The 24,163-nt window shown below is 52.2% G+C and overlaps 1 protein-coding gene across 1 annotated transcript in view; it reads left to right on the top strand.

Moving 5' to 3' along the window:
• The window catches only part of LOC144488647 (serine/threonine-protein kinase D2-like), a gene marked incomplete at its 3' end in the record, with an annotated part of 56,055 nt that extends 32,198 nt beyond the window's left edge, over positions 1-23,857 (top strand). The window contains exons 7-16 of the mRNA XM_078206715.1: positions 1,662-1,785; positions 3,013-3,090; positions 5,628-5,907; positions 9,690-9,742; positions 12,494-12,566; positions 15,117-15,223; positions 17,554-17,715; positions 20,537-20,635; positions 21,685-21,952; positions 23,772-23,857. Coding sequence (XP_078062841.1) covers positions 1,662-1,785; positions 3,013-3,090; positions 5,628-5,907; positions 9,690-9,742; positions 12,494-12,566; positions 15,117-15,223; positions 17,554-17,715; positions 20,537-20,635; positions 21,685-21,952; positions 23,772-23,857 — 1,330 coding nt within the window. The remainder of the gene's footprint in view (positions 1-1,661; positions 1,786-3,012; positions 3,091-5,627; positions 5,908-9,689; positions 9,743-12,493; positions 12,567-15,116; positions 15,224-17,553; positions 17,716-20,536; positions 20,636-21,684; positions 21,953-23,771) is intronic.
• Positions 23,858-24,163: the final 306 nt, after the last annotated feature.

Genomic DNA, 24,163 nt, shown 5'->3' with positions numbered 1-24,163 from the left:
GCATTGCATCCCATCTTGGGCTTGATCTGACGCTTGATCTTAGCCAAAAGACAGAATACCACAGTGCAGAAGAGGCCCTTTGGCCCATCGAGTCTGCACCGACGCATGAAATGCCCCGACCTGCCCACCTAATCTCACTTGCCCAGCACTTGGCCCGTAGTCCTGAATGTTATGAGGTGCCAAGTACTCATCCAGGTACTTTTTAAAGGATGTGAGGCATCCCGCCTCCACCACCCTCCCAGGCAGCGCATTCCAGACCCTCACCACCCTCTGGGTGAAAAAGCTTTTCCTCAAATCCCCTCGCTTTTAACTTGTGTCCCCTTGTAACTGACCCTTCAACTAAGGGGAACAACTGCTCCCTATCCACCCTGTCCATGCCCCTCATAATCTTGAACACCTCAAATCAGGTCGCCCCCCCTTATTCTTCTCTGCTCTAGAGAAAACAACCCAAGCCTATCCAACCTCTCTTCATAACTGAAATGCTCCGTCCCAGGCAGCACCCTGGTGAATCTCCTCTGCACTCCCTCCAGTGCGTTCACGTCCTTCCTATAATGTGGCGACCAGAACTGCACACAGTGCTCCAGCTGTGGCCTCACCAAAGTTCCATACAACTCCATCACGACCTCTCTGCTGTTGTAACCTATGCCCCGATTGATAAAGGCGAGTATATGCCCAAATGGCTTTTTCACCACCCTATTAACCTGCCTTTCCGCCTTCCGGATCTAAAGGCCCAAGAAGTTCCCCTCCGAGCCACTCGCCATCCTGACTTGGAAATATATCGGCCGTTCCTTCACTGTCGTTGGGTCAAAATCCTGGAACACCCTCCCTAACAGCACTGTGGGTGTACCTACACCACAGGGACTGCAGCGGGTTCAAGGTGGCGGCTCACCCGCCACCACCTCGAGGGGTAATTAGGGATGGGTGATAAACCCTGGGCCCGGCCACAGCGACGCCCAACGTCCCGTGAAAAAAATTAAAGAACAAAATCTGATCTACACGTGAGTGCAGTCCCACACTTCCATCCGTTGGGAAGGGGATAGATCCACTGGGCTTCCATCCAATGGGAAGGTGGTAGATTCACTGGGCTTCCCTCCAATGGGAAGGTGGTAGATTCACTGGGCTTCCCTCCAATGGGAAGAGGGTAGATTCACTGGGCTTGCATCCAATGGGAAGGGGATAGATCCACTGGGCTTCCATCCAATGGGAAGGTGGTAGATTCACTGGGCTTCCATCCAATGGGAAGGTGGTAGATTCACTGGGCTTCCCTCCAATGGGAAGAGGGTAGATCCACTGGGCTTCCATCCAATGGGAAGGGGGTAGATTCACTGGGCTTCCATCCAATGGGAAGGTGGTAGATTCACTGGGCTTCCCTCCAATGGGAAGAGGGTAGATTCACTGGGCTTGCATCCAATGGGAAGAGGATAGGTCTACTGTCTCCTAACTGCCTTCCAATCTGACCTTGCAAGCTGGCCAGTTCTGTATGAAACACTCTCTGCTGGAGAAAATGATCTCTGGGCTAGGTGAGGTGGGCAACCCAGTGTAGGTTTGAATGAGATGCCACCAGTCTGTGGTTGGTTGTGGTTGGGTGTGTGGTTGTGGTTGTGGTTTGGTTGTGGTGAGGAACCTAAACTCTCTGGTCTTTGTCTTGTCCTTTCTTGCAGCGACCCCATGGCCAGTAACATCCCACTGATGCGTGTGGTGCAGTCCATGAAGCAAACCAAGCGGAAACTGAGCACGACGCTGAAGGAGGGCTGGGTGGTTCACTACAGTAACCGGGATGCTCTGGTAAAGAAACCAAGTACCAACCCCCCCCTCCCCAACCCCCGTCCGCTCATCTCCCAACTTCCCTCGTCACAGGGATTTTGTCTCCCTCTGACGTGACCTACCTTCCTGTTATTGATATTTTTGAGGAGAATTTCGAGGACAGCACAGATATCGAACTTTGAGTTTGAATGTGTGCAGAAGCTGGGATGGTTGTATCCCACTGCACTGGCCCTGTTCTAACAATCTTCGAACCATAGAATCCCTACAGTGCAGAAAGAGGCCATCCGGCCCATCGAGTCTGCACCAATCTCTGAAGGGGCGTCACACCCAGACTTTTTCCCCATCCCTCTAACCCCGCGGATTTAGCACGGCCAATCCCCCTAACCCACACATCTAGGGACACTGAGGGGCAATTTAACATGGCCGATCCACCTAACCCGCACATCTTTGGAGTGTGGGAGGAAACCGGAGCACCCGGAGGAAACCCGCGCAGACACTGGGAGAACGTGCAGACTCCACACAGACAGTGACCCAAGCCGGGAATCGAACCCAGGTCCCAGGCGCTGTGAGGCAGCAGTGCTAATCACTGTGCCACCGTGCCTGTTCCAATGGACCCATCCCTTCTCATTCAGTCCCAGTGAGCTAAAATCCCAGTTGGTCTGTCCCCTTCCCATTGGATGGAAGCCCAGTGAATCTACCACCTTCCCATTGGATGGAAGCCCAGTGAATCTACCCCCTTCCGATTGGATGGAATCCCAGTGGACCTATCCTCTTCCCATTGGATGTAAGCCCAGTGAATCTACCCCCTTCCCATTGGAGGGAAGCCCAGTGAATCTACCCCCTTCCCATTGGATGGAAGCCCAGTGAATCTACCCCCTTCCCATTGGATGGAAGCCCAGTGGATCTATCCCCTTCCCATTGGAGGGAAGCCCAGTGGATCTACCCCCTTCCCAATGGATGGAAGCCCAGTGAATCTACCCCCTTCCCATTGGATGGAAGCCCAGTGGATCTATCCCCTTCCCATTGGGGGGAAGCCCAGTGGATCTACCCCCTTCCCAATGGATGGAAGCCCAGTGAATCTACCCCTTGTAGTGAAGCCATCGTTCTATGTTCACTGCTTTAGTTAACCTGTCTGCCCCATATTTGCCCCCTCCCACACTAGTCCACCCTCCCAGCCTGTTTGCTCCTTTATTGCTCCTGTTGGACAGTAGATGACCAGGTGTTGTCTTTTTTCCTTCCCTCCTGCAGCGGAAGAGGCACTACTGGAGACTGGACTGCAAGTGTATCACCCTCTTTCACAATGACACAGGAAACAAGTATTACAAGGTAAAGTCAACTCGCAAGTGTAGAGGGAGCTTTACTCTGTATCTAACCCTGGGCTGTACCTGTCCTGGGAGTGTTTGATGGGGGACAGTGTAGAGGGAGCTTTACTCTGTATCTAACCCCGTGCTGTACCTGTCCTGGGAGTGTTTGATGGGGGACAGTGTAGAGGGAGCTTTACTCTGTATCTAACCCCGTGCTGTACCTGTCCTGGGAGTGTTTGATGGGGGACAGTGTAGAAGGAGCTTTACTCTGTATCTAACCCCGTGCTGTACCTGTCCTGGGAGTGTTTGATGGGGACAGTGTAGAGGGAGCTTTACTCTGTATCTAACCCTGGGCTGTACCTCTCCTGGGAGTGTTTGATGGGGACAGTGTAGAGGGAGCTTTACTCTGTATCTAACCCCGTGCTGTACCTGTCCTGGGAGTGTTTGATGGGGGACAGTGTAGAAGGAGCTTTACTCTGTATCTAACCCCGTGCTGTACCTGTCCTGGAAGTGTTTGATGGGGACAGTGTCGAGGGAGCTTTACTCTGTATCTAATGGAAAAGGTCCTTAGGGATGGGATTTACGACCATTTAGAAAGATGCCGATTAATCCGGGATAGTCAGCACGGATTCGTGAAGGGCAAGTCGTGCCTCACAAATTTGATTGAATTTTTTGAGGAGGTAACTAAGTGTGTTGATGAAGGTAGGGCAGTTGATGTCATATACATGGATTTTAGTACGGCGTTTGATAAGGTCCCCCATGGTCGGCTTATGATGAAAGTAAGGAGTGTGGGATAGAGGGAAAGTTGGCCGATTGGATAGGTAACTGGCTATCTGATCGAAGACAGAGGGTGGTGGTGGATGGAAAATTTTCGGATTGGAGGCAGGTTGCTCGCGGAGTGCCGCAGGGATCAGTGCTTGGTCCTCTGCTCTTTGTGATTTTTATTAATGACTTAGAGGAGGGGGCTGAAGGGTGGATCAGTAAATTTGCTGATGACACCAAGATTGGTGGAGTAGTGGATGAGGTGGAGGGCTGTTGTAGGCTGCAAAGAGACCTAGATAGGATGCAAAGCTGGGCTGAAAAATGGCAAATGGAGTTTAACCCTGATAAATGTGAGGTGAGGGCGGCATGGTAGCATAGTGGTTAGCACTGCTGCTTCACAGCTCCAGGGACCTGGGTTCGATTCCCGGCTCGGGTCACTGTCTGTGCGGAGTTTGCACATTCTCCCCCTGTCTGCGTGGGTTTCCCCCGGGTGCTCCGGTTTCCTCCCACAGTCCAAAGATGTGCGGGTTAGGTTGATTGGCCAAGCTAAATTGCCCCTTAGTGTCCCGGGATGCGTAGATTAGAGGGATTAGTGGGTAAAATATGAGGGTTATAGGGTTTAGCAGGTAAACATGTAGGGATACGGGGATAGGGTCTGGGTGGGATTGTTGTCGGTGCATTCTCGATGGGCTGAATGGCCTCTTTCTGCACTGTAGGGTTTCAATGATTCATTTTGGTAGGACAAATTTAAATGTGGATTACAGGGTCAAAGGTAGGGTTCTGAAGACTGTGGAGGAACAGAGAGATCTTGGGGTCCTTATCCACAGATCTCTAAAGGTTGCCACTCAAGTGGATAGAGCTGTGAAGAAGGCCTATAGTGTGTTAGCTTTTATTAACAGGGGGTTGGAGTTTAAGAGCCGTGGGGTTATGCTGCAACTGTACAGGACCTTGGTGAGACTACATTTGGAATATTGTGTGCAGTTCTGGTCACCTCACTATAAGAAGGATGTGGAAGCGCTGGAAAGAGTGCAGAGGAGATTTACCAGGATGCTGCCTGGTTTGGAGGGTAGGCCTTATGAGGAAAGTTTGAGGGAGCTAGGGCTGTTCTCTCTGGAGCGGAGGAGGCTGAGGGGAGACTTAATAGAGGTTTATAAAATGATGAAGGGGATAGATAGAGTGAACGTTCAAAGACTATTTCCTCGGGTGGATGGAGCTATTACAAGGGGGCGTAACTATAGGGTTTATGGTGGGAGATACAGGAAGGATATCAGAGGTAGGTTCTTTACGCAGAGAGTGGTTGGGGTGTGGAGTAGACTACCTGCAGTGATAGTGGAGTCAGACACTTTAGGAACATTTAAGCGGTTATTGGATAGGCACATGGAGCACACCAGGATGATAGGGAGTGGGATAGCTTGAGCTTGGTTTCAGATAAAGCTCGGCACAACATTGTGGGCCGAAGGGCCTGTTCTGTGCTGTACTGTTCTATGTTCTAACCCCATGCTGTACCTGTCCTGGGAGTGTTTGATGGGGACAGTGTAGAGGGAGCTTTACTCTGTATCCAACCCAGTGCTGTACCTGTCCTGGGAGTGTTTGATGGGGGACAGTGTAGAGGGAGCTTTACTCTGTATCTAACCCCGTGCTGTACTTGTCCTGGGAGTGTTTGATGGGAAGCTTTACTCCGTCAGCTGCACACACTCCCAGTCTCCGAGCACAGCTTGGGTTTGGATACAAGGTGGGAAAGATCCCATTTCTAAACGTCTTGCATTTCTTCCCCGACCCTTTTTCCTCCCTGCTCAGGAAATCCCGCTCTCCGAGATCCTGGCCGTGGATCCGGCACAGAACTTTGCCTCCATTCCCCAAGGAGGGAACCCTCACTGTTTCGAGATCCGCACTGGCAGTGTGGTGTACTTTGTCGGCGAGAGTCCTTCCACCATTTCGCGGCCGCCCTCCAGCTCTGGTGGGCTGTGTGGCGTGCCGGGCACTGAGGAGGCCAAGGCGTGGGAGAATGCCATCCGACAGGCCTTGAAACCGGTCATCTTCCAGGACACGGTCAGCACGCAGGAACAGACGCCGCGCAGTAAGAGCTGATCATCTGACTAACCCTTCCGCGGTTAAATATCGGGAGAACTGAAACCGTTGTTTTCGATCCACGCTCGAAAAATCAATTCCCTGAATCCTGATGCCATTCCTCTCCCTTGGCAACAGGCTGGGATCTTTGCAGCCTCCGTGTCACATTCGATTGAAATCTGACCTCATATTTGTACCATTACTAAAGTCGCCTAATTCCACCTCCCTCGCATCGCTCACCTTCACTGCTGCCCGAGCTTATCCACTGCTGAAACCTTCACCCTCATCCTTTTGTTGCCTCTAGATTTAATGATTCCGGTGCTCTCCTGCTAGCTCTCCCACATTCCACCCTCCACCATCCTGAGGTCACCCACAACTGCTCTTCATGTGTTAACTCGCACTGAGTCCTGTCCCCGCTGCCTCTCGCTGGCTTCCGCTGCCTCTCGCTGGCCTCCGCTGCCTCTCGCTGGCCTCCGCTGCCTCTTGCTGGCCTCCGCTGCCTCTCGCTGGCCTCCGCTGCCTCTCGCTGGCCTCCGCTGCCTCTCGCTGGCCTCCGCTGCCTCTCGCTGGCCTCCGCTGCCTCTCGCTGGCCTCCGCTGCCTCTCGCTGGCCTCCGCTGCCTCTCGCTGGCCTCCGCTGCCTCTCGCTGGCCTCCGCTGCCTCTCGCTGGCCTCCGCTGCCTCTCGCTGGCCTCCGCTGCCTCTCGCTGGCCTCCGCTGCCTCTCGCTGGCCTCCGCTGCCTCTCGCTGGCCTCCGCTGCCTCTCGCTGGCCTCCGCTGCCTCTCGCTGGCCTCCGCTGCCTCTCGCTGGCCTCCGCTGCCTCTCGCTGGCCTCCGCTGCCTCTCGCTGGCCTCCGCTGCCTCTCGCTGGCCTCCGCTGCCTCTCGCTGGCCTCCGCTGCCTCTCGCTGGCCTCCGCTGCCTCTCGCTGCCTCTCACTGACCTCCGCTGCCTCTCGCTGGCCTCCGCTGCCTCTCGCTGGCCTCTCACTGTCCCCGCTGCCTCTCACTGTCCCCGCTGCCTCTCGCTGGCCTCCACTGTCCCCGCTGTCTCTCACTGGCTCCCTATTCAATAACATCTGGTTTGCAAAACTCTCAGCGTTGTTTCAAAATCCCATCCACAGCCTCCCTCCACACCCCACTCCCTCCACACCCCACTCCCTCCACACCCCACTCCCTCCACACCCCACCCCCTCCACACCCCACCCCCTCCACACCCCACCCCCTCCACACCCCACCCCCTCCACACCCCACCCCCTCCACACCCCACCCCCTCCACACCCCACCCCCTCCACACCCCACCCCCTCCACACCCCACCCCCTCCACACCCCACCCCCTCCACACCCCAACCCCTCCACACCCCACCCCCTCCACACCCCACCCCCTCCAGACCCCACCCCCTCCAGACCCCACCCCCTCCAGACCCCACCCCCTCCAGACCCCACCCCCTCCAGACCCCACCCCCTCCAGACCCCACCCCCTCCAGACCCCACCCCCTCCAGACCCCACCCCCTCCAGACCCCACCCCCTCCAGACCCCACCCCCTCCAGACCCCACCCCCTCCAGACCCCACCCCCTCCAGACCCCACCCCCTCCAGACCCCACCCCCTCCAGACCCCACCCCCTCCAGACCCCACCCCCTCCAGACCCCACCCCCTCCAGACCCCACCCCCTCCAGACCCCACCCCCTCCAGACCCCACCCCCTCCAGACCCCACCCCCTCCACCCCCCACCCCCTCCACCCCCCACCCCCTCCACCCCCCACCCCCTCCACCCCCCACCCCCTCCACACCCCACCCCCTCCACACCCCACTCCCTCCACACCCCACTCTCCTCCCTGTCTCTTTAATCTCCTCCCACATTCCAGCGGGCAGCACAATGGCTCAGTGGTTAGCACTGCTGCCTCACAGCATCAGGGACCCGGGTTCGATTCCCAGCTTGGGTCACTGTCTGTGTGGAGTCTGCACCTTCTCCCCGTGTCTGTGTGGGTTTCCTCCGGTTGCCCCGGTTTCCTCCCACAGTCTGAAAGACGTGCTGGTTAGGGTGCATTGACCCGAACAGGTGCCGGAGTGTGGCGACTAGGGGATTTTCACAGTAACTTCATTGCAGTGTTAATGTAAGCCTTACTTGCCACTATTAAATAAACTTTAACTTTTTCCAATTCCAGCCTCTTGAGCATACCCAGATTTGAATTTCACTGTGCCTTCAGTTGCCTGGGGCCCCAGGTTCTGGCATTCCCCCCCTACATCTCTCGGACTCTCCCCCCCCCCCCCCCCCCCCCCGCTCCCCTTTAAGACGCTCCTTAAAACCCACCGCCTTAAAACCAAGCTTTTGGTCACCTGCCCTACTATCTCCTCCTGTGGCTTGGAGTCTGAATTGTGTTCAGTAACGCTCCTGTGACTTGCCTTGGGATGTCACGTTACGTCAGAGTTTAGCTTTTAGTTTAGTTTATTTATTAGTGTCACAAGTAGGCTGACATTAACACTGCAGTGAAGTTACTGTGAAAATCCCCTAGTCACCACACTCCGGTGCCTGTTTGGGTACACTGAGGGAGAATTTAGCACGGCCAATTCACCCTTACCAGCACACCTTTCAGACTGTTAGGTGCTGTTGGTTAGGGTGCATTGGCCGTGCTAAATTCTCCCTCAGTGTACCCGAACAGGCGCCAGAGTGTGGCGACTCGGGGATTTTCACAGTAACTTCATTGCAGTGTTAATGTAAGCCTTACTTGTGACACTAATAAATAACCTGTGAGGCTGTCAGCCAGCCCTGTGGTCACCACGTTGATGCTCTGAAGTTGGAAGGGACCGTTTCCAGCAATTCAGCTGTGCATCAGGTAGGTGGCACCACCGAGTCAACCCTCCATCCCTTCCATTCGCAACTGAAATACTTGCATTTACGTAGCACCTTTCACAAATTCAGGATATTTCGAACTGTAACGCCACCACCGCATAAAAGACAAGTCCTCAAAGTGGCCCAATGCTGCGTTTGTGCGAGTGTGCCTTTTAGACCTAAACTGGATAAAGATTTCTGTATTCCAAAGCTGCTGCTAGAAGTTAAAGTTTCACCATCATCAGTAGATTCTTAATTCCAGATTTTTTTAAAATCGAATTCAAATTCCACCATCTGCCGTGGTGGGAATCGAACCCGGGTCCCCCAGAACATTAGCCGAGTTTCTGGATTAATAGTCTGGTGATAATACCACTAGGCCATCGCCTGCCCTAAAAAAAACAGTGACACACACTTACTGCCAGCTTGCTGTTCGGGACCAAAAGGCCTGTTTGCCCCCTCAACTGCCAGAGTGCTGACGGACTGTAGCTGCCCCTGGTACGACCACGGCTAAAACTGACTGAACACAGAGGGGTGAGAGAGTCGAGGGTGTAACTGGCCACAGTGGGAAGCGCCTTTACCCACTCAGAGCACAGGCATAGAATCCCTACAGTGCAGAAGGAGGCCATTCAGCCCATCGAGTCTGCAACAACCACAATCCCACCCAGACCCTATCCCCGTAACCCCATGCATTTCACCTAGCTAGTCGCCCTGAACCTAAGGGGCAATTGAACATGGCCAATCCACCTAACCCGCACATCTTTGGAGTGTGGGAGGAAACCGGAGAACCCGGAGGGAAACCCACGCAGACACTGGGAGAATGTGCAGACTCCGCACAGACAGTGGCCCGAGCTGGGAATCGATCCTGGATCCCTGGCGCTGTGAGGCAGCTGTGCTAACCCACCGTGCCGCTCCAGTCACTATGTCTGATTCTGATTTGCCTTTATCTATCCCTCGCTTTGCAGGACAGGCATCGGTTAATTTCTCCGTGAGCAACAGCCAGATCCTGGAGAATGTGGTGAGTAGTGGGCGGCCTCGGTGACACCAGCTCGTGATGCAGTGACCGGGAGCACAAACCTGTTCACAATATGACAATCATCTCAATCTCAATGTGATTATAGGTTTGATCTGATATGGAAAAATGGGACAATGTAGAGGGAGCTTTACTCTGTATCTAACCCCGTGCTGTACCTGTCCTGGGAGTGTTTGATGGGGACAGTGTAGAGGGAGTTTTACTCTGTATCTAACCCCCTGCTGTACCTGCCCTGGGGGTGTTTGATGGGGGACAGTGTAGAGGGAGTTTTACTCTGTATCTAACCCCCTGCTGTACCTGCCCTGGGGGTGTTTGATGGGGACAGTGTAGAGGGAATTTTACTCTGTATCTAACCCCGTGCTGTACCTGTCCTGGGAATGTTTGATGGGGACAGTGTAGAGGGAGCATTACTCTGTATCTAACCCCGTGCTGTACCTGTCCTGGGAGTGTTTGATGGGGGACAGTGTAGAGGGAGCTTTACTCTGTATCTAACCCCGTGCTGTACCTGTCCTGGGAGTGTTTGATGGGGGACAGTGACGAGGGAGCTTTACTCTGTATCTAACCCCGTGTTGTACCTGTCCTGGGAGTGTTTGATGGGGACAGTGTAGAGGGAGCTTTACTCTGTATCTAACCCCGTGCTGTACCTGTCCTGGGAGTGTTTGATGGGGACAGTGTAGAGGGAGCTTTACTCTGTATCTAACCCCGTGCTGTACCTGTCCTGGGAGTGTTTGATGGGGGACAGTGTAGAGGGAGCTTTACTCTGTATCTAACCCCGTGCTGTACCTGTCCTGGGAGTGTTTGATGGGGACAGTGTAGAGGGAGCTTTACTCTGTATCTAACCCCGTGTTGTACCTGTCCTGGGAGTGTTTGATGGGGGACAGTGTAGAGGGAGTTTTACTCTGTATCTAACCCTGTGTTGTACCTGTCCTGGGAGTGTTTGATGGGGGACAGTGAAGAGGGAGCTTTACTCTGTATCTAACCCCGTGTTGTACCTGCCCTGGGGGTGTTTGATGGGGACAGTGTAGAGGGAGCTTTACTCTGTATCTAACCCCGTGCTGTACCTGTCCTGGGAGTGTTTGATGGGGGACAGTGTAGAGGGAGCTTTACTCTGTATCTAACCCCGTGCTGTACCTGTCCTGGGAGTGTTTGATGGGGACAGTGTAGAGGGAGCTTTACTCTGTATCTAACCCCGTGTTGTACCTGTCCTGGGAGTGTTTGATGGGGGACAGTGTAGAGGGAGTTTTACTCTGTATCTAACCCCGTGTTGTACCTGTCCTGGGAGTGTTTGATGGGGGACAGTGAAGAGGGAGCTTTACTCTGTATCTAACCCCGTGTTGTACCTGCCCTGGGGGTGTTTGATGGGGACAGTGTAGAGGGAGCTTTACTCTGTATCTAACCCCGTGCAGTACCTGTCCTGGGAGTGTTTGATGGGGACAGTGTAGAGGGAGCTTTACTCTGTATCTAACCCCGTGCTGTACCTGTCCTGGGAGTGTTTGATGGGGACAGTGTAGAGGGAGCTTTACTCTGTATCTAACCCCGTGCTGTACCTGTCCTGGGAGTGTTTGATGGGGGACAGTGTAGAGGGAGCTTTACTCTGTATCTAACCCCGTGCTGTACCTGTCCTGGGAGTGTTTGATGGGGACAGTGTAGAGGGAGCTTCACTCTGTATCTAACCCCGTGCTGTACCTGTCCTGGGAGTGTTTGATGGGGACAGTGTAGAGGGAGCTTTACTCTGTATCTAACCCCGTGTTGTACCTGCCCTGGGAGTGTTTGATGGGGGACAGTGTAGAGGGAGTTTTACTCTGTATCTAACCCCGTGTTGTACCTGTCCTGGGAGTGTTTGATGGGGGACAGTGAAGAGGGAGCTTTACTCTGTATCTAACCCCGTGTTGTACCTGTCCTGGGAGTGTTTGATGGGGGACAGTGAAGAGGGAGCTTTACTCTGTATCTAACCCCGTGTTGTACCTGCCCTGGGGGTGTTTGATGGGGACAGTGTAGAGGGAGCTTTACTCTGTATCTCACCCCGTGCAGTACCTGTCCTGGGAGTGTTTGATGGGGACAGTGTAGAGGGAGCTTTACTCTGTATCTAACCCCGTGCTGTACCTGTCCTGGGAGTGTTTGATGGGGACAGTGTAGAGGGAGCTTTACTCTGTATCTAACCCCGTGCTGTACCTGTCCTGGGAGTGTTTGATGGGGGACAGTGTAGAGGGAGCTTTACTCTGTATCTAACCCCGTGCTGTACCTGTCCTGGGAGTGTTTGATGGGGACAGTGTAGAGGGAGCTTCACTCTGTATCTAACCCCGTGTTGTACCTGTCCTGGGAGTGTTTGATGGGGGACAGTGTAGAGGGAGTTTTACTCTGTATCTAACCCCGTGTTGTACCTGTCCTGGGAGTGTTTGATGGGGGACAGTGAAGAGGGAGCTTTACTCTGTATCTAACCCCGTGTTGTACCTGCCCTGGGGGTGTTTGATGGGGACAGTGTAGAGGGAGCTTTACCCTGTATCTAACCCCGTGCAGTACCTGTCCTGGGAGTGTTTGATGGGGGACAGTGAAGAGGGAGCGTTACTCTGTATCTAACTCTGTGCTGTCCTTGCATCAGGGTGATGTAATGGGATGTTTCTCAATCCCTCTACTACAGTGGACTTTCGTACACTGACTGTTGTCTCCCAGCCCCCACTTTGGGAGACATTGCATTCTGTCTGGGGTCCCTCTCACTCTGTTTTTCTCCCTCTCTAGGATATTGCTACCGTCTATCAGATCTTTGCCGATGAGGTGCTTGGATCCGGACAGTTTGGCATTGTCTATGGAGGTGAGTCTATCCTTCAGTTACTAGCCAGTTGGATGCTTGTAGTTGGCTCAGAGACTCAGACTGAGGACTAGTGTTAATCTGAGGGCCAACATTAATCGAACTCTTCCTGTTGGCAGTTTCATGTACATTGGAACAGGAGAAATCCATTCATCCCCCCTTGATCATTGAGTTAGATCGTGTCTGATCCCGTATCTTAACTCCCATCTTCCCGCCTTTGGTCCATGTGCCATGCCTAATACAGGTCTAAAATCTTTCAACTGATCATCCCTACAGCGCCCTCCGCCCCTACCCCGCAGCCTCAGTAGCCCTCGGGGAGACAGTTCCAGATTCCTCCCAGCCCTTAGTGTGAAGATCCTAGTTGCTTCATTGACCACAGCAGCAGTGCCCCCTGAGTTCGGGAGGAGTTAAAACAGCCAGAGTTCCTGTATCTACCTCAGTGAACTGATTTATTATTGTCACACGTATTGGGATACAGTGAAATGTATTGTTTCTTACGTGCTATAGAGACAAAGCATACCGTTCATAGAGTACATCGGGGAGAAGGAAAGGAGAGGGTGCAGAATGTAGTGTTACAGTCATAGCTAGGGTGTAGAGAAAGATCAACTTAATGCGAGGTAGGTCCATTCAAAAGTCTGATGGCAGCAGGGAAGAAGCTGTTCTTGAGTCGGTTGGTACGTGACCTCAGACTTTGTATCTTTTTCCCGACGGAAGAAGGTGGAAGAGAGAATGTCCGGGGTGCGTGGGGTCCTTGATTATGCTGGCTGCTTTTCCGAGGCAGCGGGAAGTGTAGACGGAGTCAATGGATGGGAGGCTGGTTTACTTCAGTCTACTCCATAGAAACCCTACAGTGCAGAAGGAGGCCATTTGGCCCATCGAGTCTGCACCGACAACAATCCCACTCCAGGCCCTGTCCCCATAACCTCTCACATTTACCCCAACCTAATTTAGCATGGCCAATCAACCTAACCCGCACATCTTTGGACTGTGGGAGGAAACCGGAGCACCCGGAGGAAACCCACGCAGACACGGGGAGAATGTACTTATTATAGTAAATTTAAAACGAGGGGCTTTTAATCTATTGCCCTCCTTCGGGGACTAATGGGGGTGGAAGCTGGGTGGGTGAAACCCAAACCCGCAGCGAGGAGTCGGTACCTGCTTTGGGAGAGCAGGGAAGGTGGGAACTGGCAGGCGTTTGGGGATCGGGATGGAATGTTACATTAAACCACAAAAGGAGCCTCGGGGGGGGGGGGGCACAGGTCTATACCCCCTGCGAGGACCACTGACGGTTTGGATTGCCAGGCAGTGTGGGTTAAGCAAAATGAGGTTGGGACCACTCTTTAGCAGAGTTCGAGATTTGGAGGGGGAGGGTCGTTGCTGGAGGTGGTGTGTGTGTGTGTTGATGGGGGGGCTACATGTTATCAAGTCTGGGCCTGTTGTAGTCACTTTGTGAGCCTTGTGTCCAGAAGCTGGAAGCAGGTAGCAACTTTCAAAATTGATCAGTGTGACTGAGCAACGCTGTGTATGGACCTCAGTGCCGGTGTGTTGCCGGGTGCGGTCGTACATTGCAGTAATTGGCTGGTCGAATCAAACCGCTCGTTCCTCCAGTTGTTGCTAATAGTCAGACCCACCCTTGCAAAACCCCAGAACAAAACACTTACCGTTAGAGAGAATTCTCGCAGTTGGACAGCACTTGCTGCACAATCCTGAGTGCGCCGGTAGCTACACTAACAGCCCATTTAAGATAATCAGTCCAGCTCATAATGTGGCCCATATTAGGATGTAGATAGGCTGGAAAATTGGGCGGGGATCCTGGATTCAGGATTCAATCCTGGACCGGGGAGCGGCGCGGGCTTGGAGGGCCGAAGGGCCTGTTCCTGTGCTGTATTGTTCTTTGTTCTTTGTTCTATTTACGTTTGTTGGAAGGAACATACATTCATACATAGGGAACCATCCTCTGCAAACAAAAGGACTCTGTCCAAGCCTTGCACCTTTTTTTAATTATCAGGAAGCTTGGGAAGCCTGGTAATGCCTCAGCTGATCAAAGTTGACTTGCCAAACAGTCAGCATTCTTTTCTCCTGTAGTATAAATTGTGATCATTTGAAGTTTGGTAACTCGTGTGTTTGTCCTGGTGAGTGCGAGATGAAATACTTTGACAACATGCCTCTCTTTGAATAATAATACTACAAAAGGAAAAGCTGACAAGGATGTGCCTGAGTGGCTTCTTTCTGTGACATATTAGTAAGGGTGTGGAATGCCCTGCCTGCAACAGTAGTGGACTCGCCAACATCAAGGGCATTTAAAGGATCATTGGATAAACATATGGATGATATTGGAATAGTGTAGGTTAGATGCGCTTTAGATTGGTTTCACTGGTCGGCGCAACATCGAGGGCCGAAGGGCCTGTACTGCGCTGTAATGTTCTATGTCCTATGTTCTATATACATGACGCAATTCAGTGCTTGAAAGGGCCAGCATGAATGCAATGGGTTGAAGGGCCTCCTATTGTGTTACCTGATCCTCTACACTGACGCCCTGCTCTTCCTTTCCAGGTAAACATCGAGAAACCGGGCGGGATGTGGCTATTAAGGTGATCGACAAGTTGCGGTTCCCAACCAAACAAGAGAGTCAGCTACGCAACGAGGTGGCCATCCTTCAGGTGAGCTCTGGCTTGGGAAGAAGTCATTCCTGTTGCGTGAGTGTCCCTAATACGGGGAATACCTGGGAGGGCAGAGGGTGAATGCCTAGTCCAGGGGGAGGCGATGGCCTAGTGGTATTATCGCTAGACTGTTAATCCAGAAACTCAGCTAATGTTCTGGGGACCCGTGTTCGAATCCCGCCACGGCAGATGGTGGAATTTGAATTCAATAAAAAAAATCTGGAATTAAGAATCTACCGATGACCATTGCCGATTGTCGGAAAAAACCCATCACTAACATCCTTTAGGGAAGGAAATCTGCCGTCCTTACCCGGTCTGGCCTACATGTGACTCCAGAGCCACAGCAATGTGGTTGACTCTCAACTACCCTCCAAAGGCAACTGGGGCTGGGCAATAAATGCTGTAAGAGTTTTAACAACACCAGGTTAAAGTCCAACAGGTTTATTTGGAGTGGATATCTGCCGATTTCCACTCCATCTGACGAAGGAGCAGCGCTCCGAAAGCTAATGGTATTTGCTACCAAATAAACCTGTTGGACTTGAACCTGGTGTTGTTAAAACTCTTACTGTGTTCACCCCAGTCCAACGCTGGCATCTCCACATCAATAAATGCTGACCAGGCAGTGATGCCTATGTCCCACGAATGAATTTTTAAAAAAAGCTACACCAGTGAGATTACTGTTGAAACTCGCATCCTTCTCATCCTTGGCTGTTCCTGCTTCCTCCCATCTCCCGCCCTCTACAAACCTGGGTTCTGCTGCTTAGTATTCCAACTTTTTGGAATACTGTGCAATTGCGGGTGGCCTGATGGGCATCCCAGGGGATACAGATTTATCAGAAATCAGGGTCACAAAACCATGTCATTGTTGGTGCAGGGTGGCACAGTGGTTGGCACTGCTGCCTCACAGCGCCAGGGACCCGAGTTCAATTCCAGCCTTGGGTGACTGTCTGTGTGGAATCTGCACGTTCTCCCCGTGTCTGCGTGGGTTTCCTCCGGGTGCTCCGGTTTCCTCCCACACTCCAAAGATGCGCAGTTTAAGTGGATTGGCCATGCTAAATTGTCCCTTAGTGTCCAAAGATGTGCAGGTTAGGGGGATTAACGGGGTAAATACCTGGTGTTATGGGTACAGAGGCTAGGTAAGATGCTCTGTTGGAAAGTCGGTCTAGACTCGATGGGCCAAACAGCCTCCTTCTGCACTGTAGGGATTCTATTTTATGAATGCTTTGACTGCGTCAGAGTTGAGAGAGCCAGACTTGAAATGCACGGTGGCACAGTGGTTAGCACTGCTGCATCACAACACCAGAGATCCGGGTTCGATTCCCAACTTGGGTCACTGTCTATGTGGAGTCTGCACGTTCTCCCCATGTCTGCGTGGGTTTTCCTCCGGGTGCTCCGGCTTCCTCCCACATTCTGAAAGACGTGCTGGTTAGGGTGCATTGACCTGAACAAGCGCCGGAGTGTGGCGACGAGGGGAATTTCACAGTAACTTCATTGCGGTGTTAATGTAAGCCTTCCTTGTGACATTAATAAATAAACTTTAAAATATACAGTAAATGGCAGAACCCTTAAGAGTATTGATAGGCAGAGGGATCTGGGTGTACAGACAGGTACACAGGTCACTGAAAGTGGCAATGCAGGTGGAGAAGGTAGTCAAGAAGGCATATGGCATGCTTGCCTTCATCGGCCGGGGAATTGAGTTTAAAAATTGGCAAGTCATGTTGCCAATGCTTTCTAGAACCTTAGTTAGGCCGCGCTTGGAATATAGTGTTCAATTCTGGTCGCCACACTACCAGAAGGATGTGGAGGCTTTGGAGAGGGTACAGAAAAGATTTACCAGGATGTTGCCTGGGATGGAGGGCATTAGCTATGAGGAGAGGTTGGAGAAACTTGGTTTGTTCTCACTGGAACGACGGAGGTTGAGGGGGCGACCTGATAGAAGTCTACAAGATTATGAGAGGCAGAGTGGATAGTCAGAAGCTTTTTCCCAGGGTGGAAGAGCCAATTACTAGGGGGCATAGGTTTAAGGTGCGAGGGGGCAAGGTTTAAAGGAGATGTACGAGGCAAGTTTTTTACACAGAGGGTGGTGGGTGCCTGGAACTTGTTGCCGGGGGAGGTAGTGGAAGCGGATACGGTAGTGACTTTTGAGGGGCATCTGGACAAGTACATGAATAGGATGGGAATAGAGGGATATGGTCCCCGGAAGGGTAGGGGGTTTTAGTTCAGTCGGGGCAGCATGGTCGGTGCAGGCTTGGAGGGCTGAAGGGCTTGTTCCTGTGCTGTAATTTTCTTTGTTCTTTGTTCTTTACTCTTTTCTTCCACCCTCTGCACAGGGCCTGCGTCACCCTGGAGTGGTTAACCTGGAATGTATGTTTGAGACGCCCGAGAAGGTCTTTGTCGTGATGGAAAAGCTCCACGGGGATATGTTAGAAATGATCCTGTCCAGCGAGAGAGGGCGTCTGCCAGAGAGAATCACCAAATTCATGATCACACAGGTAACTAACTGGCTGCTTATCCACCTGACATTTCCTGACCACAGACCTCATCCCACCCCACTCTTTTTTTTTTCTTCAGGAATTTGCATTTTGTTTTGTTTTTAAAAGGTTAATTGATGGGCAGGCAAAATAATTTAAATAGAATTAAACTGCAGTATTGCGTTAGCCCAGCAGATGGTGGTGCTGAGACCTGTGGATTGGTGACTCTACATCGCCGCCAGGGGGAATTCGGTTGTATTGCAACAGTTTTGATTTAGAAACACAAAACAGGAGGAGGCCACTCAGCCCTTCGAGCCTGCTCCGCCATTCATTACGATCATGGCCGATCATCCAATTCAATGGCCTGATTCTGCCTCCCCCCCCCCAACCCCTCTCTTCCCCCCCCCCCTGCCCCCCCCAATATCCTTTGGTCCCCTTCGCCTCAAGTGCTATATCTAACTGCTCCTTGGAAGCCTTTGATGTTTTGGCCTCAACCGCTTTCTGTGGTAGCAAATTCCACAGATTCGCCATTCTCTGGGTGAAGAAATTTCTCCTCATCTCTGTCCTAATAAGTCTACCCTGTATCCCCGGACTGTGACCCCTGGACACCCCCACCATTCTTCCTGCATCTACCCTGTCTAACCCTGTTAGAGTTTTATAAGTTTCTATGAGATCCACACACCCCCCACCCACATTCATCTGAACTCCAGCAAATACAATCCTAACTGACTCAATCTCTCCTCATTTATCAGTCCCGCCATCCCCGGAATCAGTCTGGTAAATCTTCTCTCCACTCATTCTGGAGGAAGAACATCCTTCCTCAGATAAGGAGACCAAAACTGCACACAGCACTCCAGGTGTGGCCTCACCAAGGCCCTGTATAATTGCAACAACACATCCCTGCTCCTGTACTCGAAACCTCTCGCAATGAAGGCCAACATACCATTTGCCTTCTTTACCGCCTGCTGCACCTGCATGCTTACCTTCAGCGACTGGTGCACAAGGACACCCTGGTCCCGCTGCACACTCCCCTCTCCTAATTTATGGCCATTCAGATAGTAACCTGCCTTCCCATTTTGCTACCAAAGTGGATAACCTGACATTTATCCACATTATACTGCATCTGCCCTTCATTTGCCCATTCACCCAACTTGTCCAAATCACACTGAAGCATCTCTGCATCCTCCTCACAGCTCACCCTCCCACCCAACTTTGTATCATCTGCAAATGTGGTGATGATGCATTTAGTTCCCTCACCTAAATCATTAACATAGCTGGAGGTCCCAGCACTGACCCCTGTGGTACCCCTGCCTGCCGTTCGGAGAATGACCCATTTATTCCTACTCTTTGTTCCCTGTCTGCCAACCAGTTTTCTATCCATCTCAATACACTACCCCAACAGCTTGGGTTTACGTGGCACTATCCACCAGTTGGGCCGTAAAGTTCTCCGCCAACATTTATGCTTCACACCAACAGCCTCCTACCTTAATTTGTCTGCTATCATCGACATAACCTTGTGGAGCGTCTGAAAGGATGAGAGAGAGAAGTTTAGGGAGGGAATTTCCGAGCTTGGGGGTCCAGGCAGCTGAAGGCAAAGCTGCCAATGGTGAAATTAAAATTGGACTTGTGCAAGAGGCCACAATTGGAGGAGAACGGAGGCTGTAGGGCTGGACGAGGTCACAGAGATAGGAAAGAGTGAAGATTTAGGCACCACACAAATCTATCGCAGTTTTAGAACAACAAATCTTAAAGTGTGTGAAAATGGAATTAATACTTTCCCCCCCCCTTCTCCTGAAGGATCCAAGTGTGGCTTTTCAATCCAGGCCAATCCCATCTGCACATGCCCACCTATTAGCAGGGAGGTGGCAATCAGGAACCCCATTTACCTTCCACACACCTTGGCTAGAAACTCCAGTCGCAGAGTGGTGGCGCAGTGGGTTAGCACTGCTACCTCACAATGCCAGGGACCCGGGTTCAATTCCCGGCTTGGGTCACTGTCTGTGTGGAGTCTGCACGTTCTCCCCGTGACTGCGTGGGTTTCCTCCGGGTGCTTTGGTTTCCCCTCTCAGTCCGAAAGACGTGCTGGTTGGGGGCGCTGGCCATGCTAAATTCTCCCTCAGTGACAGGTGAAACTAGAACTAGGGGGCATGGCCTCAAAATAAGGGGGAGCAGATTTAGGACTGAGTTGAGGAGGAGCTTCTTCACATAAAAAGGGTTGTGAATCTGTGGAATTCCCTGCCCAGTGAAGCAGTTGAGGCTACCTCATTGAATGTCTTTAAGGCAAGGATAGATAGATTTTTGAACAGTAAAGGAATTAAGGGTTATGGTGAGCGGGCAGGTAAGTGGAGCTGAGTCCACGAAAAGATCAGCCATGATCTTATTGAATGGCGGGGCAGGCTCGAGGGGCCAGATGGCCTACTCCTGCTCCTAGTTCTTATGTACCCGAATAGGCGCCGGAGTGTGGTGACTAGGGGATTTTCACAGTAACTTCATTGCAGCGTTAATGTAAGCCTTACTTGTGACTAATAAATAAGGTTTATTTACTTAGAGTCTCAAACTGGGTAGAAAGTTGAACGGCTGAGGCCCTGTAACTGGCTGCACAACAATAGAGACGCCATTGTTGATCAAAAAGGATGTGGGGGTGGGGGGTTGGGAGGGAGCGTTGTGGGGGTGGGGGGGTTGGAGTGGCAGGGGGTGGGGGGGGCTGTTGTGCTGAAGCTGTGCCTCGGTGATTCAGTGGGGCGCAGGCCAGCCACAGGCCTCCGAGAGCAGTTCCTTGTTGAGTGAACCCATAGACCGTCATTGACAAGATGGCTCCTCCTGTTGCGTTTGGTCTCCACAGATTCTGGTTGCTCTCCGACACCTTCACTTCAAGAACATCGTGCACTGTGACCTCAAACCAGAAAACGTGCTGCTGGCATCGGCCGAACCCCTTCCTCAGGTAGGTAACCGTGGCGACCAGGTTGGCCACCATCATGGCCCCTCCCTGGGTGGCTTTCTGACCTTCTCTTAGAGACGGAGTTCCACGGAGACTTCCCGCAGGCCAGTAACACATTCACGTGGTCCATGGCCTGGTTTGGTGGGCTGTTGGCCTTCTCTCCAGGGGTCAATCTCCTCCCTCAACTTGGTGTCCACACACTCCCTCCAGCAACGACCAAGAAATTCCAGGCGAAGAATTTTTATAGTTTTGAGTTGATGCGAACTATCAAACACCCTGGGAATACCACTGACCAGAAACTGGGCCAGCGATTTAAACATTGTGGCTACCAGAACAGGTCAGAGGCTCAGGATTCTGCGGAGAGTAGCTCACTCCTGACTCCCCAGAGCCAGTCCACCATCTATAAGACGCACGTCAGGAGTGTGATGGAATACTCCCCACTTGCCTGGATGGGTGCAGCTCCAACAACACTCAAGAAGCTCGACACCATCCAGGACAAAGCAGCCCCGCTTGATTGGCACCCCACCACCTTCAACATTCACTCTCTCCACCACTGACGCACAGTGGCAGCCGTGTGTACCATCGACAAGATGCACTGCAGCAACTCACCAAGGTTCCTTCAAACCCATGAACCCAGCCTCCAAGAAGGGCAGCAGATACATGGGGAACACCACCACCTGTAAGTTCCCGACCGAGCCACTCGCCATCCTGGCTTGGAAATAGTCGTTCCTTCACTGTCGCTGGGTCAAAATCCTGGAACTCCCTCCCTAACAGCACTGTGGGTGTACCTACACCACATGGATTGCAGCGGGTTCAAGATGGCGGCTCACCCGCCACCTTCTCAAGGGGCAATTAGGGAAGGGCAATAAATGCTGGGCCCAGCCAGCGACGCCCATGTCCCACAAATGAATAAAAATAAAATCTGGTGTGAGAGACGGAGTTTACAGGAAATGAAATAATTTGCACCTATTGCTGTATCTGTCAATAAGTACTTTCTTCTCCCCCCTCGCCTCCACTCTTTCCCCCGCCCCCCCAACCATTGCTGTTCCCAGGTAAAACTCTGTGACTTTGGATTTGCCCGTATCATTGGGGAGAAATCCTTTCGTCGGTCGGTGGTTGGGACACCTGCTTACCTGGCCCCCGAGGTTCTGCTGAATAAAGGCTACAACCGCTCGCTGGACATGTGGTCAGTGGGGGTGATCCTGTACGTCAGCCTGAGCGGCACCTTCCCCTTCAACGAGGATGAGGACATCAACGACCAGATCCAGAATGCCGCATTCATGTACCCGCCAAACCCCTGGAAGGAGATTTCCCGGGAAGGTGAGTGTGTCAGGCTTTGGCAGGGGGGAATGGGAGGGGGGTGATTTTGTAGCAAGAGGGTGTGGGATGGAGCATTGTATCTAACCCCGTGCTGTACCTGTCCTGGGAGTGTTTGATGGGGGACAGTGTAGAGGGAGCTTTACTCTGTATCTAACCCCGTGCTGTACCTGTCCTGGGAGTGTTTGATGGGGGACAGTGTAGAGGGAGCTTTACTCTGTATCTAACCCCGTGCTGTACCTGTCCTGGGAGTGTTTGATGGGGGACAGTGTAGAGGGAGCTTTACTCTCTATCTAACCTGGTGGTGTACCTGTCCTGGGAGTGCTTGATGGGGGACAGTGTAGGGGGAGCTTTACTCTGTATCTAATTCCATGCTGTACCTGTCCTGGGAGTGTTTGATGGGGACAGTGTAGAGGGAGCTTTACTCTGTATCTAACCCCGTGCTGCACCTGTCCTGGGAGTGTTTGATGGGGACAGTGTAGAGGGAGCTTTATTCTGTATCTAACCCCGTGCTGTACCGGTCCTGGGAGTGTTTGATGAGGGACAGCGTAGAGGGAGCTTTACTCTGTATCTAACCCCGTGCTGTACCTGTCCTGGGAGTGTTTGATGAGGGACAGTGTAGAGGGAGCTTTACTCTGTATCTAACCCCGTGCTGCACCTGTCCTGGGAGTGTTTGATGGGGACAGTGTAGAGGGAGCTTTACTCTGTATCTAACCCCGTGCTGTACCTGTCCTGGGAGTGTTTGATGAGGGACAGTGTAGAGGGAGCTTTACTCTGTATCTAACCCCGTGCTGTACCTGTCCTGGGAGTGTTTGATGAGGGACAGTGTAGAGGGAGCTTTACTCTGTATCTAACCCCGTGCTGCACCTGTCCTGGGAGTGTTTGATGGGGACAGTGTAGAGGGAGCTTTACTCTGTATCTAACCCCGTGCTGTACCTGTCCTGGGAGTGTTTGATGAGGGACAGTGTAGAGGGAGCTTTACTCTGTATCTAACCCCGTGCTGTACCTGTCCTGGGAGTGTTTGATGAGGGACAGTGTAGAGGGAGCTTTACTCTGTATCTAACCCCGTGCTGCACCTGTCCTGGGAGTGTTTGATGGGGACAGTGTAGAGGGAGCTTTACTCTGTATCTAACCCCGTGCTGTACCTGTCCTGGGAGTGTTTGATGAGGGACAGTGTAGAGGGAGCTTTACTCTGTATCTAACCCCGTGCTGTACCTGTCCTGGGAGTGTTTGATGAGGGACAGTGTAGAGGGAGCTTTACTCTGTATCTAACCCCGTGCTGTACCTGTCCTGGGAGTGTTTGATGAGGGACAGTGTAGAGGGAGCTTTATTCTGTATCTAACCCCGTGCTGTACCTGTCCTGGGAGTGTTTGATGAGGGACAGTGTAGAGGGAGCTTTACTCTGTATCTAACCCCGTGCTGTACCTGTCCTGGGAGTGTTTGATGAGGGACAGTGTAGAGGGAGCTTTACTCTGTATCTAACCCCGTGCTGTACCTGTCCTGGGAGTGTTTGATGGGGACAGTGTAGAGGGAGCTTTATTCTGTATCTAACCCCGTGCTGTACCTGTCCTGGGGGTGTTTGATGAGGGACAGTGGGTGTATACAATGGTTTATGATCCAACTGCCAACATTATTTTGATAAATGTCAGAGGAGCGAGATATTGAAATCAGAACAGATTTACCAACATCCTTTTTTCATGCATTACAAATTGTTCCCTTTGAAATTTGGCATTCTTGCATCTGTCCTGATGAGTGCAAGATGAAAAGCTTTGACAGCATGTCTCTATTTTCAGCCGTACTGAAGACCCTTTGCTATTTTTAGGCATTGATCTCATCAACAACTTACTCCAGGTTAAAATGAGGAAGCGATACAGTGTGGACAAGTCTTTGAGTCATCCCTTCCTACAGGTAACGGCTGTGTACAGTGACGGGCATAGCCTGGGGGGTAGGCTTTGAGCCAGGTGGTCGTGGGTTCAAGTCCCACTGCAGGAACTGATCCTATCACCTCCACTGGCACTTCAGTGCAGTACTGAGGGTGTGCCACACTGTCTGGGTCACGTCAGTCTGCCGATTCAGTTGGATGTTGAAGATGCCAGTTCACCTTTTGAAGAGATTCTGGGGGCTCTCCGGGGTCTCCGGGTTGCAATTCACTCAGAGCTTTGCTCAGTGCAAAATGGCCAAATGGGATTTCCATTGGCTTTTCAACAGCGAGCC

The sequence above is a fragment of the Mustelus asterias genome, unplaced genomic scaffold (genome assembly GCF_964213995.1).
Source record: "Mustelus asterias unplaced genomic scaffold, sMusAst1.hap1.1 HAP1_SCAFFOLD_1736, whole genome shotgun sequence".
Classification (NCBI taxonomy): domain Eukaryota; kingdom Metazoa; phylum Chordata; class Chondrichthyes; order Carcharhiniformes; family Triakidae; genus Mustelus; species Mustelus asterias.
This window is presented reverse-complemented; position numbering and strand designations above follow the sequence as displayed.